Source organism: Lytechinus variegatus, chromosome 9 (assembly GCF_018143015.1).
Source record: "Lytechinus variegatus isolate NC3 chromosome 9, Lvar_3.0, whole genome shotgun sequence".
In the NCBI taxonomy this organism is placed as follows: domain Eukaryota; kingdom Metazoa; phylum Echinodermata; class Echinoidea; order Temnopleuroida; family Toxopneustidae; genus Lytechinus; species Lytechinus variegatus.
In genome coordinates this window covers 1,020,116-1,040,003 of record NC_054748.1, presented here as the reverse complement: position 1 = coordinate 1,040,003, position 19,888 = coordinate 1,020,116, and the positions used below count along the sequence as shown (strand labels likewise).

Genomic DNA, 19,888 nt, shown 5'->3' with positions numbered 1-19,888 from the left:
AAGTCCTCGTGAATGGCGTTATCCGTTCTTTCAATTCAGTGTTCTTTTGCTGCCATTCATTTCTCACGTACTGCGGAATGATGAAGCGGGTGAAAGCTTCTGAATGGGCGAGGTGAACAATGAGTAGCCAAAAGCAAAGGTGCATTATACCGTGGAACCAATTGGCTTACGATTGGTGATCACGTGGTCAGTCGGTGCGCCAACTTTGATAGCGGCTGAAAAGCCAGGGGATTGTAGACGATCGGCTAGTGGGGAAGGTCCCCGAGTCAACGCCTTGGGCGCACGTTACTTACGCTACAGTATTCGGATGAGAAATTCAAAATAATATGACACCGGGTTCTCCAATAACGGCTGATAATATTTTAGTATCAACGACTGCTGGAAATACTGAGTCGCTCACCAAAACGATGATTACATTGACAGTGATGGTGGACGGAATTTTAAGCAAAATTTGCAGCGGTGAAAAACCTTTTCCGAGATTGCAATTGCGCCCTCTCATTTTACAGTATAAAAAAAGGAGTGTGCAGTATGTGTACATTGTGTGATAATTTTAAGCTCTCAGTTTTGAGCCATAGATTGGTTCTAAATCGAGCATGGCCATTCATATTTTGGTTGCTAGTAGGGCATTGTGGCACCATTCTGTGCCATTTTTATGATTCTGAATTGTGTTTAGTTTTATTCTGAGTAATAGTTTCACCAGCCTCCATCTTGTTTTTTATTCTGGCAACTCAGCTCAGTCCCATATGTTATCTTCTGTGCTGCATTCTACGATCTACTACCTGATCAATTGTACCATGTGGAATGCATGCAAATGTCAACTCCAGTCTACGAGAACCTTGCCCAATCTTATGTTTCATGGCAATGTATTTCTTGTGGAACTCTACTACAAAGCTCCCCTGCAACCAATCATTGAGTATGCCAGCAAAATATGGGATCCTCACACGCAAGCCAATAAAAAAAAAACTTGATATGGTGCAGCGACACTATGCACGCTTCGTCTGTAATGATCAATGTAGAACAAGCAGTGTAGCAACCATGCTGAACGAGCTCAAATGAACAACTTTACAAGGGCGTAGGGCACAGGCCAAGATGGTGATGATCTACTGTATTACCAACTCACTCATTGACATCCTACCTACCTTGCTCACTCCATCCACATCCATGCATAGTGGTCATTCTCAGAAGATCTTTGTTCCCCTTGCCAGAACACTTGTCTACCAGAGGAGCTTCTTCCCAGATTCGATAAGACGTTTGAACTCCTTCCCCCAAATCACAGTTGATTGTACCTCTCTACACTACACATCTTAAAACAAGAGGTACAAAAGACCCAGCTCCGTTAATAACGGTGGTTGTTTTTACTAGCACGCTGTAAGCAATTTTGTATTGTACATACACTTCCACGCTGCACTTCACCAATACGACAATACACCAGACGGTGGCCTGTGCTCTTTCCAGAAGAAGAAAAATCGGTCTTTCTGATCAGCTTTCTTTTTTTTTTATTCATCTACTTTTTGAGAACCAAATTACTATTTTTTTTATATTTAGAGAGAACCTCCCATGGCTACATATTGTTTGTTTTGGGGTGGCTGGCCATAAATAAGGACGGATTTGGAAAAAGGACGGTGTCAACTACATTCATACATGGTACATCAACCTGTGAGAAAATAGCATTGGTACTTACACTAAAATGCATTGGGATAATGAATCCTATTGTTTCATAATTTGGTAATAGCAAGACGTCTTGTATTTTGGGGGAAAATTGATCATTTTACCCTTGAGACCATGGTTCAGACACCAAAAGCATACTTCCCAGGCGGATAAGAAATGAGGTATTTCCGCCTTAAGTATCAACAGCCATTTAAACTCATTTTTGAATGAATTATTTGTTAATAACGAATTTATATCATTTCAAAATTTCAATAAATTTACGAAGTAAAGCGTATAATAATGTAACGTAATGAAATGAAATAATATTTTTTTGAAGCCATCTTGGATATTTGGACATACCAGACCACTGACTGTCCTTGTAACCTGTTTCAATTTAATACTTGACCCTTTGAATCATTGAAAAAAAACGGCATTAAAAGCATTAAGTATTTCATAGATGAATTGTGGATTTTTAGGCTTCAGCGGCTATTTTGGACCCCATCTCTAATTGTCTAGGACCCTGGAGTGCTTATGATAATTTTACTTTTAACCTGTACCAATATTTTAACCCCTTAGAACATGTGCAACAATGTAAGATATTAAAATAGGTGTTCCAATTCCAAAGAAGCACTCGCATGTTTTGGCAAAGCATGGACATTTGCCATTCGCCACCAATATTTTGTAAAAGAGCACCCGGTTGGAAGAAATTTCTTCAATGCTCGAGCGCCAATGAGCGCACCGGTGATAAATCCAAAGAAAGTGTAACCATTGCTTAGCAACAATATATTAAGCGCTATATAGAAGGTATGTATTATTATTGTTATTATCATTATATATGGGGAGAAAACAAGATTTGAAAAAAGGTGTTTACTCAAACTTTGCACACTATGTAATCTCGCTGACATATTCAATTTTTCAATTAATTTTTTTTTCATTTCCATTCAAAACATAATACAAAGTAATATAAAACAATACAAATCAAATACAATTTTACAGAAAGGCATTCTTACTTCGTAAAACAAAACAACAGTATGATATAGAGCATAACTGGACATGGAAATGAGGGGGGTCCACTAAAAAGCAAAGCTTGTAAAATTGTGGATCCCCCTAGGAAAAGTAGAAATTATAGTCGACTTACTATATGCGTACATGTATGTATTACAGGAAAGAAAAAGAGAAAAAGAAATCATATTCAAGCAGTCTGCCGAAAAACAAAATTGTCAAAGAAGCTGTTGTATATTGTATTTTTATTCATTATTTTGACATTTCAATTAAGATCAATTACTCTTTTAGATGAGCTAATTTGCATATTTTCTGCATTTTAAGACCGAATAACTACTTGACTATTCTTAGAAATCCTTCTATTAGACTAGACCAATATTGGGAGAATTTGAATTCAAGGAGCATTTTGGGGTAAAAGTTGGGAACCGGTCTATTTCACCTAATTTGAAGGTACTGAATCTGGTAAGACCGGTTCCCAAGCCAATTTTTAATGTCTTGACCACTTAATTTGCATAAACAAAATGGCTGCCAAACTGACCATTTAAAATCTTATTTCTACAATATTCTTTTATTATACTCGCTTTCATCGACATGGATACTGCAAAATCCTGCATACAAGTCATGTACTATTCGGGAAAATTTGTTATTTCTGTTTGCGGATAATTAATTATGCAAATTTATGCATATTTTGCAATATTATGCTATAATTTGATAATTACACCTAAAAAGTTTATCATTTTGGGTACAAATAGCATTTTTATCATTATGGTAATTATTGTTTGGCCCTTAAATATAATATTTAGGTCAATTTTTCTATGTATTTTATCGTTCTTTGATATTTCTGTATGTTCCTGTATTTTCTACCATTTGCTTTGGATTTGTTTGATATGAGATCTTTAAAAAACTAACATCAATGGCAGACAAATATTAAGCTTCAATGATTGAATCATTTGATAAACTTCTTTTGCCACAAATGTTAATTGTACTCAGGAACAAATACACACACATGCTCCCACACCCACACCTGTATATAAAAAGTAATATACTTGCAAGGTATAGTAGACATGCCCAATATAAAACACATTGATGTCTATCCTATAATCATGTCAATTTACCAATTCAATAAACCCGTACGAAAAGAACAGTTTAGGAGTTGGAAAACCTGTAATCATGCTGAAATTAAATTTCTTGAAAAAGAAATTTAATAAAGTTTTATAACAGATCTAATAATCAAATAAATGTATGACTTAAGCAGTGTAGTTTAGCAATCTGATATAAGTATCAGTACATTGTTAACATCCTTGTATCAAAATTATATCATTTGATTCAGCTCCATCAGAACTGCAATCATGGCAGTTAACCAAAGAACAATTTGTGACAAATGCAAAGGGTCTGTATTACTGGATCACTTACTATTTTTTTGGTCATTACCGATTTATTCATTTACATTTTCCCCAAGTCAACTATCAAAGTGATAACTGAAAACCACAGCTTCTATCCAATCCTTGCCTTGGAAGATTCTTTGACAAACGATACTGAATACAGAAGACTAAATGATAAAAACATGGGGCTAAACACAGATTAGCTCCATGGTAAAAACATGGGCGAAACGAGGAGGCTTCCAGCCCAGTCACTGCCCAATGCAGAACAAATTTTCCCACTGCCTACATCTATGGTTTAAAAGTGCTCGGGATGCCTGAAGAAGGTAAACCAGCATGTAGACAGTTGCAGAATTCCAGTCTAGAGGTCATCCGGTCATGGATGATAATTTCTGCACCATCTCATGTAAGACAATGTCTGATCTCAGCAATATTGTGGAGCCGGTAATATGCAGATTGGCAGACATCTGATGTGCATTTCTTCATGCTCATTGTTCTATCAAAGACTACGCCAAGAGATCTAGCCTTGCATACTGGAGATATATAGCTTCCTCAACTATTAAGACTGGAGTTGTAGTCATAATTACGCATATATGGAGATGACAGAACAAGATACTTCGCTTTTTATCGTTAAGGTCCAGGAAGTTGACCTTCATCCAAAATCGAATCCTCAATGGCAGCACCAACAACAGCAGCTGCACGAACCTCTGTATCTTTAACTTTTGGATAAAAAAATGAGGTATACAGCTGGATGACATCAGCATAGAAGTACCAAGACCATGAAGCCACATTATAGAGCCAAGAGGAGTGATGTACAGTTTGAAGGGTAAGAGATCAAGGACAGACTCCCAAGGAACTCCATAGCAAAGGGTAGTCACAGGATACTGCACGCCAGTGATGAATACAGCTTCATACAGCTCTGTTGGCAAGGCAAGAGGAAAGCTACTGGAGTGCAGAATCATCAATTCCAAAACAGACTGTCAGTCTTCCAAAAAGAATGACATGTTCAGTGGTATCAAAACCCGTTGTCAAGTTAAAAATAACTAAGGCAACTATTTTCCTCATATAACGAGATATCCTGGCTCTACAATCGAAGAAAATTCACGACCTAGACTTTGATGGTGAAATATAAGACTCGGATGCCTATCAGAGCTTTGTAAGCTATTGGATGCTGTTGAGTTTAATACCGATCAAAAGAAGTGGATTAATAATAACCTACAGGAGCGCCAAACATGTCAGGTACCCACCATCCTCTGAAAGATATCTTCGTTATCAATTAGAAATAAATGAATGATATGAAGATGTGTGAATATAAGAAGTTTGATAAGTGGTCAAAGGGACATTACATGATTCACTGCGGTATTGAAAAGGTGCACTCCGAGCATTTTAACACCTGAAACAAGATCTGGTCAGACAGCAGATTCTCTCTCAAGACAAAAGTTTATGTTTCTGTATGGATCTGTGACATGAGAATCGGACATATCTCAAGAACACAAACACGATGACTTCGATACGAACTGCCTCCGCAGAATACTTGTACTAAATTGGTTTGATTTCAACAATTAGAGATGAATTTTATAATATGAGGCTGCCCTATCAATGAAATATGGAACACCAAATCGAGCTGACATTGATCATTCAACACCACGAAGGTAAAGGTGTATATCAAGCTGGGGGAAGCTGGATGCCTCTAAGTTGGATGAAGCGACAAACCGTGATAGGACAGGTGCAGTACTGCATTGGAAAAGATATATTATGGAGATGCACAAGTAATCTGTTAATGAAGTCCAATGATCAAAATTTGTTATTGAAAGGATATGCAGTGACGTATTCGTTGTGGAACTTTAGGAAATCACAGTCTGGCTTTTAAAACATGGCAAACGGTCTAATTGATAAGTAAAATGAGATATTAGATGGTTTATATGCGGGTTCAGTGCTGAGTTTTTTTTTAAATCGGGACTATTTGACAAGCATAATGGAGAAACACACAGGACATCTTATTTCAGCAGACTGTTTTCACTTCATTTTGCTAAAGAAAAACACACTAAATATATATACATGTATGTGTGATCAGATTCTGTTGGTAGGGGAACATAACTACTCCAAAGGATATTAAATGCAACTGATTGACTATTAGGAGTTGAGAATTATAGTACTGTCATGATTCAAATTTAATAATTCATCATCTAAAATTGTAAATATGAATAAATTGATTGATATCATAATTCAAGATACCATTTTATAATAAAAATTTAAGCAATTAATAGTGACATTCGCTTGAATACTGATCGGTTCCTGAAATTCGTTGGATCTCCACCAGTGTGCTTTTAAACGGGAAGGCACTCCCTGCACGAATTTACCTTTGCAGATGTGGGTGCATCTGTTTATGCCCATGGATATATACGAATAAAAAATGTAAAAAAGTGATTATATAATTAAATCATTGAAGGTGATTATTTTTTTTTTCCAGTGATAATCAATACCTTGACAGATCCCATAACAAACATGTACAAAAAAGGTACAAAATACAAAGAATTACATGAGAAATAAAAAAAACCAATAAAATACATTATTATTCACTGTGATATTATATTCTAAGGGTCGTACAATTATTTGTTATGATGCAAATGCTATTTTTACCATAAATATAAACATTTGAGCTGAAATTATCAAATTATAGTATAATGATCTAAAATATGCATAAATTTGCATAATTAATTAGCCACAAGCAAAAGTAACAAATTTTCCAGAAAGGTACACTATGTATGCAGGATTTTGCAGTATTTATGTCTGTGAAAGCAAATATAATTAGAGAACATTGTCGAAATAATATTTTGAATTGTCTATTTGGCAGCCATTTTGTTTATGCAAATTAGGTGGTCAAAACATGAGAAATCAGCTTGAGAACCGATCTTATCACATTCAGCATATTTGAATTGTGTGAAATAGTCCAGTTCCAAACTTTTACCCCAAAATTCTTCTTAAAGTTTATATATAGGCCTCTGTTTCCAGAATGGCTCTAGTCTATGCATAAATTTGCATAATTAATTTGCCGCAAAGCGAAATAGCCACATTTCCCAAACACTACATGTTATGTATACAAGATTTTGCAGTATCTATGTCTGTGAAAGCGAATATAATAACAGAACACTGTAAAAATGATATTCTAAATGGTCAGATTGGCAGCCATTTTGTTAATGCAAATTAGGTGGTCAAAACATGAGAAATCAGCTTGGGAACGGATTCTATCAGATTCAGCATATTTGAATTGTCTTAAAAAGTCCGGTTCCCAACTTTTACCCCAAAATGCTTCTTAAAGTTTACACAGGCCTCTTTTTCCAGAATGTTTCTAGTCTACATAGCAACTTGGATTTAGGGTGGCTTGTCACATTAGAATTTTGTGTAATATTATTCATGTGTGCGTCGTAGTGTAGTGATTATCGTCGTGTTCATCTCGTCTGTCAATGAGAGGGACGTCGTTCCGAATATCAGCGACGGGTGCTTTCCTTCAGAAAGAAATTATTCCATAATTGTGCTGCGCTCAACCGAGGTGAGGTTAATAGTAACCCGGCAGGATTGATCCTTTGAATGCACCAAGCGCCTTTAGCAGCTGTAGGCCATGGGCCGAGGGCGTTTATCGTGTCAAAACGTTTCAGTTGGAGCCTGAAGTTTTTGATTATACATTGAAAAAAGGAGAAAAATAAATTGATTGTGAAATTGCTAGTCATATCGCTGCAGATAGTGAAATATGTAATTCGGAACTCTGGTTTCATTATGCTGCCTAACAATTGTACGAGCCGCATTTAGCCATGCGCACTGCCATAGCACAGTCAGGAGCACGGCAGAGAAATGCGCGCTCGTTGCCAAACTTCGAGTCTAAATCGGTCAGGATTGAGCCTTATTATTATTCATAGACTCAATGTAAAGTAACTTTAATTTGTTTGGATGTCAACAGCCTACCTTTAGATGCAAATCATCGCAATATATGAATATTCCATAATAACATCCTCAAATTTATCGAAACAGCCGAGAAAAATGTAGACCCACGTGTCGGACTGAAACTGAACATAGAAGCAGAAAAATTTGCGTTGCCAATTTAGCTGTTACACAGATCGTACGTAGTGCGCCGTTTGTTTATTCAAACTGCGTTATTTAATATGGTTAAAATAATATTCTATTCACAAAAAAACACTTGAAAATGAACATTTAGACTAGTCTGGATAGAATTTTGGTATAATAGCATAATATTTCGCCTTGGATCAATTTTAAGAAATGATCGTAATTCCTTTTCCAAAGTGACGAGATGTATAGATTCCATTAACATGATTTATGAAGGCTGATTGCATCCTTTTATGAATGCATTTTTTTCTGGCCCTGCCTTTCGATATTTGTGTTTCTGTGTCTGTGTGTAGTTAAAGAGAGAGAAAAAAATTGAGGGGATATGAGGAAAGAGACAAATAAGAGATTATACTAAAGAAAATTATAGACAGAACGAGGGAAAAATGAATGTAAATGCATAATATTAATTTTTAGTAAGTTCAATGGAAGACAGGCTCGGATCACGAGGGAAGCACCCCTCTTTAGAGAAACAAAATAAAAGATATTTTTTCGGAGGTGGGCTTGTCAATTTTTTTTCTGGTACGAAATATCCCTAATTTTAGGTTGAAAACCTTTTTTTCCCTTTTTTTTGCTCGTCAATTAATTTCTGATACGAAATATCCTTAGTTTTTGGTTAAAAACCTTTTTTTGTCATTATTATTTTGCTTGTCAATTTTTTGTCTGGTACGAAATATTCTTAATTTTTGGTTGAAAACCTTTTTTATTGGCTTGTCAAAATTCCCCCCCCCCCCCACTTGAAAATTACCGGATCTGCCCCTTATGAAAGATTCAATTTTCCTAATAACAGAACCATATGTTACTTCTAGTAAATGTAATAAATTCCATGGCACGATATGATTTGTATAAAGAAGAAAGGAAAATTAATGAATATTTTAAGAATCTGATGAATACAAAATGTGTGCCTTTTTTATTTTTTTTAACATAAATTTTAAAACTTTATTCATAATAATGAAGACCAGGGGAAGGTGGATGGATGAAGACTTATATGTTTCTCCTGACAAAGTGTTCTTTATCTGACGGTAATGATGGATATTATTGTCAGACAAATAATGATGATGAAAATGCTTGCTTCTTTGAGAAGAGGAGGGAAGAATAGAAAGGGAATGGGAAGAGGGAGAACGAATTTGTATGAGGTGTAGGTACAAACTACAAAAAAGGATGTTTTTTTCAGAACGGAGAACATTACATGATGAGAGAAAGGGAAGGGAAGACATAGACATGCAATAGAGTTGTACTGGTATAGTTGGACAGGCCTATGCCAGGGGCGGATCCAGCTTTCGCCAATAGGGGGGGGGGGCGAAAAATATTTTCATCAAATTTTTTCTCGATTGGCCGCTATAATCTGATATTTTGTTGGTTTTTCAGGGGGTAGTCCTATAAAAAGACTGAAGTTTTAAGTACATGTTAGTTGTTATTGTTATAAACAAGATAAGGTATCTCATGTGGTCTTAATATATAATGCGAGCGCGAAGCGCGAGCTAAAATTCTTTGATACTTTGTTTTCTTAGAGCTGAAGATTCTGAGCAGTTTTTATACTCATGCATGAACAAAGATAAGTATCCAAGTAAACAATGCGAGCGCGAAGCGCGAGCCGAAATTTTATTATAGTAACGTGAAAAGGGACTCAATTAGGACTGTTTTTAGTGATTAATGAAGAGGATACAAGTATCACCAATTAAATAATGAGTGCGAGCTCAAATTTTTGATATTCCGACCTGAAAACTGGACAGTCTAAGCGCGTTTTTATTTAAATAAAGAACAAGCTGTGTGTCTCAAACAATTAAATGCGAGCGCGAAGCACGAGCTTATTTTTTTTGATATACTGACTTAAAGAAGCATTTTGTCAAATTTTTGAAAGAATTTCCAAAGAGGTAGGGTATCTCACAAATCAAACAATGCGAGCGCGCAGCGCGAGCCTGAAAATTTTGATATAACAATTTGTGTAAATCAAACAAAATAATAAAAGCTTGATGTGCGAGCTAAAACATTGTGAGCAAATTGATATAAGAACTGGATATATTAAGTGTCATTTAACCCTCTTAAATATAGTGTCAATAATGTCATTTAACCCTCTTGGACATATTAAGTGTCATTTCGCGAGCGAATTTTTTTTTATATAAAGTCTATTTTCCGATTCTTCCCCTCATCCTTTTTTTGTTTCCTTTCGGGGTCGGGCCGGCCGTTACGAGGCTGCATGTAAATTACATATCATGGTTATAATACCTCTTTCTTAGTTAAAGAGTACACTTTTTCTGCAGGTTGTCAAAAAATAGGGGGGGGCCGGGGCCGGCTCGGCCCCCTCCTGGATCCGCGCCTGTATGCCGGTGAGAGGAGGTTCGTACCAATGTTATAAAAGACTGATGAATATGTATTGATTAAAATTTAGAGGATTTTAGTATTATCACAATGATATAACTTTTATCATTATGATCATCACAATAATCATGATTATTCAAAATTGTTTCAGCATAAACTGACATTTATGACCCAGCCCTTTCATTCTGGAATAATTTTAGGGACATTCATCTTTCCATTTTCCCTATCTCTATTTCGCTTTCAACAGAAACCCAAAGATCAAAAGGCAGGTCTAGACAAATACAGTGGACAATATGCCTTCTTCTTTAAATATATCTTGCCCGATATCTTGTCACTTGAAAAGGGAATTGCTATCATTTCTTGAAATAAGTCCACGGCGAAATGTTATGCTATACCAGAATTCTATAAAGACTAGTTTATATGTCCGTTTCCAAGTGTTTGTTGTGATTAAACCAGTTTATAAATACATATTTTCATCATAATGCATAATACAGACCCGCAGCACAGCGCACTACTAACGATATATGCATACAGCTAAATTGGCAACGCAATTTTTTTCTGCTTGTGTATTCAGTTTCAGTTCGACACGCGAAGCAACAATTTTCTCGACAGTTTTGGTAAATTTGAGGATGTTATTATAGAATATTCACATATTGTGATGATTTACAACTAAAGGTAGGTGATTAACGTCCAATGAGATTTCCAGGGATACGATATACTGAGAGTAGAAATAATAATACTATTTATTACTGACCAAATCGACTCGAAGTTTGGCGGTAACAGCGCTCACATTTCCCCGCTGTGCAATTGCAGTGCGCATGTCTATGTGCGGCTCGTACAATAACTAAGCAGCATGATGAAACCGGAGTTCTAAATTACATATTTTGCAAACTGCAGCGGGTTTACTGCGGGAACAAGCTATTTCCTAATCAATGTATTTTTTCCTTTTTATTAGTATATAAAAATACCTCAGGGTTAACTGAAGTAAAAGTTAAAAACTAAAGCACTTTTGATCGTTCGGTCCACGGCCTACTGGAGCTAAAGCCAGTGTAATATATAGTTCGCTTTTGAATAGGAAACTATAAAAAAATCGGCGCCTAATATAATAATGTTATTATTAGTATGGACATTTACTTTACTTTACAGATGTCGTTGTCAGCAATGTTACTTCAGCAAGCACCCATAAGGAAGAAGGTAGCACTCCTGAAAGCAGAGAGGAATCGGGTGGTATTCCTAAAATAATTTGTCTAGAGAAACATGGCATTGAAGTACGAATCCCCGCAAGCGACACTTACAGCTCATCGGATATAACAGTCGAAGTGATCGAAGATGTTCCGCCCGAGCTAAAGATCAGAGAAACAGAAGCAATCATTACATACGGTTTGAAGGTGAAGGCGCCTTCTAATGCGATCTTTGAACATCCCATTCAAGTGACGATGCCACACTCGGGCATATTCACAAAACCAAAGAATGTGGAAATCATTTCATACTATCGGAAAAGAGGTAAAATTGTTGTAAATTTTCAATTTAAATTATACATACGTGAATGATAATCCAGTAAAATATTTGAATCATGAGTCGTCGGAAATTTAATCCTCAATTCATTTTTTGTATAAAAATGTCATCTAAATATACAAAATGGAATAATTATAGCATTTTGTATATTGGTGGGTTACCAAATGAGTTCAGTATGACTGAAATAGAATGCAAAAAACCCTTTATATCGAAATGTCCTGAGGAATTCGAAAAATAAAGATGGTCCAGTTGTCACTTTTAATTATTATTTACATGTATTTAGTATACAAAATATTCCCCAAACTCTTGACAAGCTTAAGTAAACAATGAAGGAAATATGAGGTAAAACTTGTTGTGTCCTTTGCATTTAATTGTAGCTTCTGAAGAGTTTGTTGCAATACATCCTATCAGAGGCACTAATCACTGGTGTGTGGTAAGACAGAGGGACCTCGATATCTTCTTCAAACACTTCTGCGAATATTGGTTCGTGGCTGTCTACAACATGTACACGAGGTTTAAGGAAATTTTCATTGGAAAGCGCCTTGTCTGTACGCCGTATGTTCCCATGCCGCCATTTCAGAGCGGGGAGCGTGTTCTGTTTGTCAACGTAAGAGATGCAAACACGCATGAAGAAAAGGTTTGTTTACTCATAAACATGACATACATGTAGGTAAAATGAATACGATAGTATTTTGACCCCTGAGTAGGTTACAACTAGTTTGCACATCGAATCACACCTGGTCGTTCATTGTTGTGAAATATGCAATGTTAGTGCGAAACTTGTCTGAAGATTTATGGCGCGAGCTATTTTTCTTTGATATTCAAACCTGAAACCGAACACTCTAGTCCGCGGTTTTAATACATAGCAATATATGTGTCTTAAACAATTAATGTAAGCACGCAGCACGAGCTAGCATTTGATATAAACTAACCCAAAAGGAAACTGATTTGGTACCAAGGCTGCAAGCAAAGATAAAGTATCATTCACAGGAGACGTGTAACATCTTATAATTAGTACTCTCGATGACGTAAAGCATGAAACAACTAACGTTGATGGCATCAATACTTTGCAGTGTTGCTTTTAGGAAGGTCTACTTCGCTCAGATTTTGTGACCACTCTAAGCTTCGCCTCTCATTCAGATAATCATTATGGTAGATTATAGAGTTGACTTTTTAATGTGTTAAATTGTCTTATTTTTATGGATAACAACAACTCCGAGAAAGAATGTCAAATATTATTTTCGCAATGTGAATGAATTTTTCCATGCTGTACAAAATATAATCATGATTCTTGTAGTTTGCACATCAATGAAAGATCATAGCCTGATGATATTGTATTACCGTTCTGCTGCTCACTTTCGCTGCCCCTACCGAAACTACACCAGCCAACACCGAAGCCAAGACCCTGCTTTTCTGACCTGTTTGCGCCGAAACTTCGTCGGTCGCATACCATAGCGGAACATTCATGAATAGTTATAAACAGTGCTGGCCGCACCGGTCTGGCAAGATTATCTCGACGCGACTCGACCTAGCTAGATATTGACTTGACGGATTTAGTCAGTTTTTCTATGTAATTTCGCCTGAGAAATTTAAAACTATACATTTTTGGAAACGCTATTGTATAGTTAATCAGAATAACAATGTTTTTATTTGCACCGATCCATATTCGGCAGCCATCTTGGATTTTTTTTTATAAATGGCCGCCGTGAAAGGGGTTTTCAGCAATATGTCGACTTCTAAATAACATATAATCTTTTTTCTTGCACTTGAACCACCATTAGTGAGGTAAAGAAATCTAGAAGTATCGAAATAATCAACTTTGGTTAAGAAAGAAATATGATCTTATTTTAATTTTCTTTCTTTACTGAGAATTAACAGACTCAAAATAACTTTAATATTTGAAAAATGTGTTGGAAATGATTCGACCAGAATTTTACCTTTCAGTCAGAGAAATGTTACATCAGGGTGCCAAAAATGTTCTTTTTTTATTAATCATTAGTGTTTTGGTTTACATGATCAAGGTCAAATGGTCAGTTAGGGTCAATGAACTTTGTCCATGGTGTGGTATCAATTTGAAATCTTAGCCAAAGTTACATTTTTTTAATGCATAACTTAAAGTATATTGATCTTCAGATTTATTTCATTAAACTTTCATATAAAAATAATCATGTACAGCATCACTGATCATTTTGTATGGGTTTCAGGTATTATGATCAAGGTCAAATGTCAGTTAGGCTCGATAACCTTTGCCCATGATGTATTGTTGTGGTAATTGCATTGAAATTTTAATTATTTGAAGGCTGAGTTAAAAAAAAGGAGGAAAACTGCTTTTTAAATGTCTGGGGACTTAAGTCATGAAACTTGGACATTGCCAATGATCATCATGCATATAATTCAAGTAACATGATCAAGGTCAAAGGTCATTATTTAGAACATTGAACTTTGACCATGCTTTGGTAATTACATTGAAATCTTAAAAGGTTGAGTATGTTAAATGCATCATATCTTTAAAAGTATACGAACCTGTATCATGAAACCAAGACATTAGGAAGGTCAGGTACCACTGATCATACCTGTATGGGTGCAAACTATAGCAAGATCGTGGTCAAATGGTCAATAGGGTCGAAAAACTTCGACCACCTCGTGGTATCAACAATGAAAAGTCTATACCAAGGTTAAGTTCTCGACATATTATCATTAGGACCTAAATGAAACCCTGATCATATTAGGGTAATCAAGATTCACTGTTTAGAAGCCACAAGATTGGGATCCTTAAGCATAAAAAATTAAGTAAAAGAACATACTTCATTAAAGTTAAACATTGTAGGTAATTGATTATCACTGGTCATTTGGGATGAGTTGCAGTTAATAAGCTCAAGGTCATAGGTCACTATGGGTCCATGAACTTTGATTATGCTGTGGTATCAACATTAAAAGATGCAATCCCAGGTTAAGTTTTTGAAAATCAGCATATCTTTGCAATTTTGATCAGCAACATTTTCTATAAAACCTGGGAATATTTCTTTTTATAATTATATGTTTTATTAGGAAATCAATGTCAAATCACAAAATTTACAAACAATTTGTCTGATTGACAAAAAATAAAAAAGTTACATCGAAAAAGAATAGACAAGTAGCAGATATATATATACAAAATCGAAGTAAAAGGCCAATTTCTTTTAGGAAGAGTTCATAACAATAAAGAACAATGAAAGAAGAGTGAATGTATAACCGTACATGTACAACAATAGCAGGTGAAATATTATGACTGGAATTTCAGCTATCGAAAGTTGCGTAATAAGTCTTAGACAAGGGAGATAAAGCATTAAAATTCACAAAGTAAACAAAATATATGGGATATAGATAATAGAAAAAAAACCTTAGAAATGCATCGAATATGCAGGAAGTTTAAAAGGTGAAACGCCATTTCTTAAAGTGAATTGGCAATTTATTTCTCTTTTTGGCTGACATATATTCAATCTCCCTTTGTTTCTTGACAAAACATTTAAATGCAATAAAATTTGGAAGATTGCCTTTAAATTTACAAGTATAGATGTAGTATTTCAAAAGCAAAAACAAATATGAAAGAAAATTATCACTGCAAATTCCAAACATTTTTTCAAAATTTGTTACATTAATACTTATTCCACATTTCTGGGAAATGACATCTAACATGTCAATCCAAATCGGAGTGACTTTGTCGCACTCGCAAAATAAATGAACCAATGTTTCATTCTCTTTGTCACAAAATGAACAGATTGGCGAGTCTCTTCTTTTGATTTTATGTAAAAAGTCATTGAGAGCTATAGTCTTATGGAACAATTTAAAGTAAAATGATCTTAATTTTGAATCGATTGTACAAAAAAAATTGGTAACATGTATTTTTTCCCAGTTTGAAATAACAGATTGTACAGGTAAAACATTACACCAATAAAAATATCTCTTTTCAGGAGCATGACGACCCAACAGGGTATTATACACAATCTTGGGGACTCTTTTCATGGTTAAAAGCTTGTGCACTATGGTAACATGAACACCAAATATATCAATGTCAAAATTTTTAATCCACTTTTCAGGTATATTTTTAATCAAAAAATTGTATTTCTTTCTATCACCGGAAGAAATATCAAAATCTAATACAAGCTCTTCAAATAATCTATGGCCAGGAAGTGGAGGGTTAAACAAATCAGAAAGAGTAATGATGTTTTTATCAAACCAAGTTTGAAAAAAGAAGTATGGTTTGGATTTTGAACGAATTAATCTGTTAAACCATAGACATTGACAGGCACTTAAGTCAGAAAACTTATGACCATAAAATTCTACTGTTGCTTCTTCTCTATATAAATACCAAACACGAAGTGATTCAGCAATTTGTATATTACCCAATGACTTAAGAATAAATTCTGGAGCAAAAGAATTCCACAAGATAGAAACATCAGCATTAAATTTAAATAAAAAATAAAGTTCAATATGTTTCCAAGGGGCAACATAGTTTACATCTAAAATATTTTTCACCCACACCATTTTTTGTGCATTTGCAAATGCAACAGGGTCAATCATTTTCAGACCACATTCAGTATAATCATTGCACATAATCTTTCTCTGAACTCTGTCTCTACCCCCATTCCAAATGAACTTAAAAAATATTCTATTCAACTCTTTGAAAAAGGAAATGGGAATTTTGATACAGAGCACCGAAAAAAGAAATATAAGTTGAGGTAATACCAATGCTTTTATAACACATACTTTGCCAATTAAAGATAGTTTCCTCATACGCCAACAATTTACCGTTTGCTCAATTCTTTTCAATTTATCTTTGTAATTTAGAATAAACAATTGGTCAACATTTAATGAAAAGTTAACCCCCAGACATTTAAATTCAGACCTTTTCCAAGATATACCAAGATTAGTAAAGGGGAAATTCTGGCACCCTTTCTTAGAGCCAATCCATACAGCTTCTGTTTTACTAAAATTAAGTTTACATCCAGAAAATTGGCCAAACTTGAATATTGTTGAAAAAAGTTGGGAAAAGGAGTTGAATGACCCATCTGTGAAACAAACTGAGTCATCAGCGTATAAAGAAATTTTGGCTTCATCATCCAGATAAGGAATACCCATTATTAAATTGTTTTGACGCACAGAAAGTGCCATAATCTCAATGACTAGTAGAAAAAGGTAGGGAGAAATTGGGCAACCTTGAAAAATGCCTCTTTTCATTGAAAAACGTTCTGACAAATTACCATTATTTAGAACATAGCTTTGGCGACCCGAATACAAAGTTTTGATGGAATCAATAAATTTATGTCCAAAATTGAATTTTTCTAGGGTGTGAAATAAAAAATTGTGGCAAACACTGTCAAAAGCCTTCTCAATATCTAGTAAAATAATAGAACCAGGAGTATCATTAGCATCAACATACTCAATAATGTCTAAAATAAATCTTATATTATGACCAATGTTTCTACCCTGCATAAAACCAGATTGATCAGCATGGATAAGATAATGTAGACACTTTTTCAGACGGTTTGCAATGCATTTGGCTAGAATTTTATAATCAGTTGTCAAAAGGGTAATAGGTCTATAATTTTTAATATAAAGGGGATCTTTATCCTTCTTGGGTAGAAGAGTAACTACACCATTTCTTTGGGAAGAAGACATTACACCATTTTGCAGGGAAAAGTTAAATGAATCCATTAACAAGTCAGAAATATCGGACCAGAAAACAATATAAAACTCAGCAGGTAATCCATCCAAACCAGGGGTTTTATTCAAAGTCATAGATTTTAGGACATTAAACAATTCATTTTTGGAAAGAGGAGACTCCAAAAATTTCTTATCATCCTCATTTAACTTAGGTATGTTAATACCGTCAAGGTATTCATTACGAGCACTATGGTCAAAATTATTTGTTTGGGATATATTGTTGGGGACAGAATACAACTTACTATAGAAATTATGAATGTTTTTAAAAATAATTTAGGGTCTGTTATCAAGTTTTCATCATTATCTTTCAGTTTATTGATATTTTTCTTTTGCCATGACCTATTTTCAAGGTTACAAAAATATGTGCTACTCTTCTCTCCTTCCTCCAACCATCTTACCCTAGATCTAATTATCAGACCTTTGGTTTCAAACTCATATATTTTATTTAATTTGTCTTCCAGTTCTTCAAGCTGTACGAACATATGTTCATCAGAAAGGATTGAGCTATTTGTTGATAATTGTGTTTTAATTTTGTTGATGCCCTCTATTAATTCATTTTTTCTTTACTCCTATCTTTTTTCTTTCTTGCCGAGTATTCGATAGCAACCCCCGTAATAAAACATTTAAAAGAGTCCCATATAACATTAGCATCGCATTGGGAGTTTATATGTATGGACTTAAATAACTTTATATTTTCCTTTAATAAATTGATAAAATCATTGTCATGGTGTAAATAATGAGTATTCAATTTCCAGTAGCCCCTGCCTTTGGGTGCTTGATTATCAGAAAATTGCAAAGAAACAGCTGAATGGTCAGATTGGATACCCGGCAAAATATTTGATTTTTTACAGTTGTTAAAGAAATTGTCTGAAACCAAGATAAAATCCAATCTTGATAAAACTCGAGGGATTTTTTGATGTCTTGTGTACTTCTTTAAGGCCGGGTTGAAGGATCTCCACACGTCACATAAACCATATTCTTCCATTATCACAGAAAGCATTTCACGAGATTTCGAATTGGAGTGCTGGAGTCTGGAACCTTGATAATCAAGATGGCCAATCACAGTGTTAAAATCACCAGCTACTAGCAAAGAAGAAAATTCATGGTTATCAATTTCAGCAAATACTTGTAGTAAAAAATCGGCATCATCATTATTTGGAGCATAAACATTTACAAGAGTTAACGGAAGTTCATTTAATATAGCATTCAAGATTAAAAATCTACCATCTGGATCTTTAAATAGGGATTTCACCTTCAGATTGTTCGAGTTTCTAATTAGTATTGCTACACCACGACTATTTGACGCAAAGCTTGCAAAGAAAGCATGTCCCCCCCATTGAGTTTGCCACAATCTTTCATCATCACTTCCAGAATGAGTTTCTTGAAGAAACAAAATATCACAATTCAGGGAACGAAAATAATGAAAAAATTTTCTTCGCTTAGTATAGTCCTGCAACCCTCGACAGTTAAAAGAATGTAAATTTATATACATAATACATATAAAAACACTGTTAAGGTACAATATCCATTACTACAAAGCCATAACCATGAAAATACATTCACAATGCATGAAAATGCAGTAGAACAGTAAAAAGAGTAGTAAATAAAGATATTGAGAAATAGGCCATAATAATCACACAAACAAAAGAGTATTCTGCTACTTACATGTATTAAAATCATCACTAAAGGGGGGGGCATCAAAGACAAGAAGAAAACGGGGAGCGCACAGCTGCACCAGTTGGAAGCAAAGCCTCAAATCAACAAACGGCTCTACTAGCACAGCAAACAAATGGGGAATGGGAAAAAAATATATATATTCAGACAGTCTCTTAGGCAAGATTAAGATAGTAAACAAAGCTACACCATCCATGTAACAATTGAAACAGATAAACAACAAACCAGATTTCTACAAAATATGTAAGAATTTATGCAAAAATAGGTCAGAGTAATATAAAAACAACTATCATACTTGTACTGTACATATGTATTATTATTTAAAAAAAAAAAATGTAACAATGAAAAAAAAACTTCCTCTCAAGAATGCGAAGCAATACAAAACAAAATGTGTACCTAGCTCAGTCACTGTTCAAACAAAGATCAGCTTTCCTTCAAGTCCTCTATATGCTAGGCGATCTGGGTAGAGAAAGAAAGGCTTCTTGTTCTCCTCCTTGAGGCTCTTGAATTTGCTCATCTTTTCCTTCCTAAGC

General features: G+C 34.9%; 1 protein-coding gene across 1 annotated transcript in view; it reads left to right on the top strand.

Annotated features, from left to right (window-relative positions):
- The window catches only part of LOC121421169, a 39,231-nt gene extending 21,047 nt beyond the window's left edge, over positions 1-18,184 (top strand). The window contains exons 11-13 of the mRNA XM_041615827.1: positions 11,610-11,966; positions 12,356-12,615; positions 18,143-18,184. Of these exons, the coding sequence (XP_041471761.1) occupies positions 11,610-11,966; positions 12,356-12,615; positions 18,143-18,184 (659 nt within the window). The remainder of the gene's footprint in view (positions 1-11,609; positions 11,967-12,355; positions 12,616-18,142) is intronic.
- Positions 18,185-19,888: the final 1,704 nt, after the last annotated feature.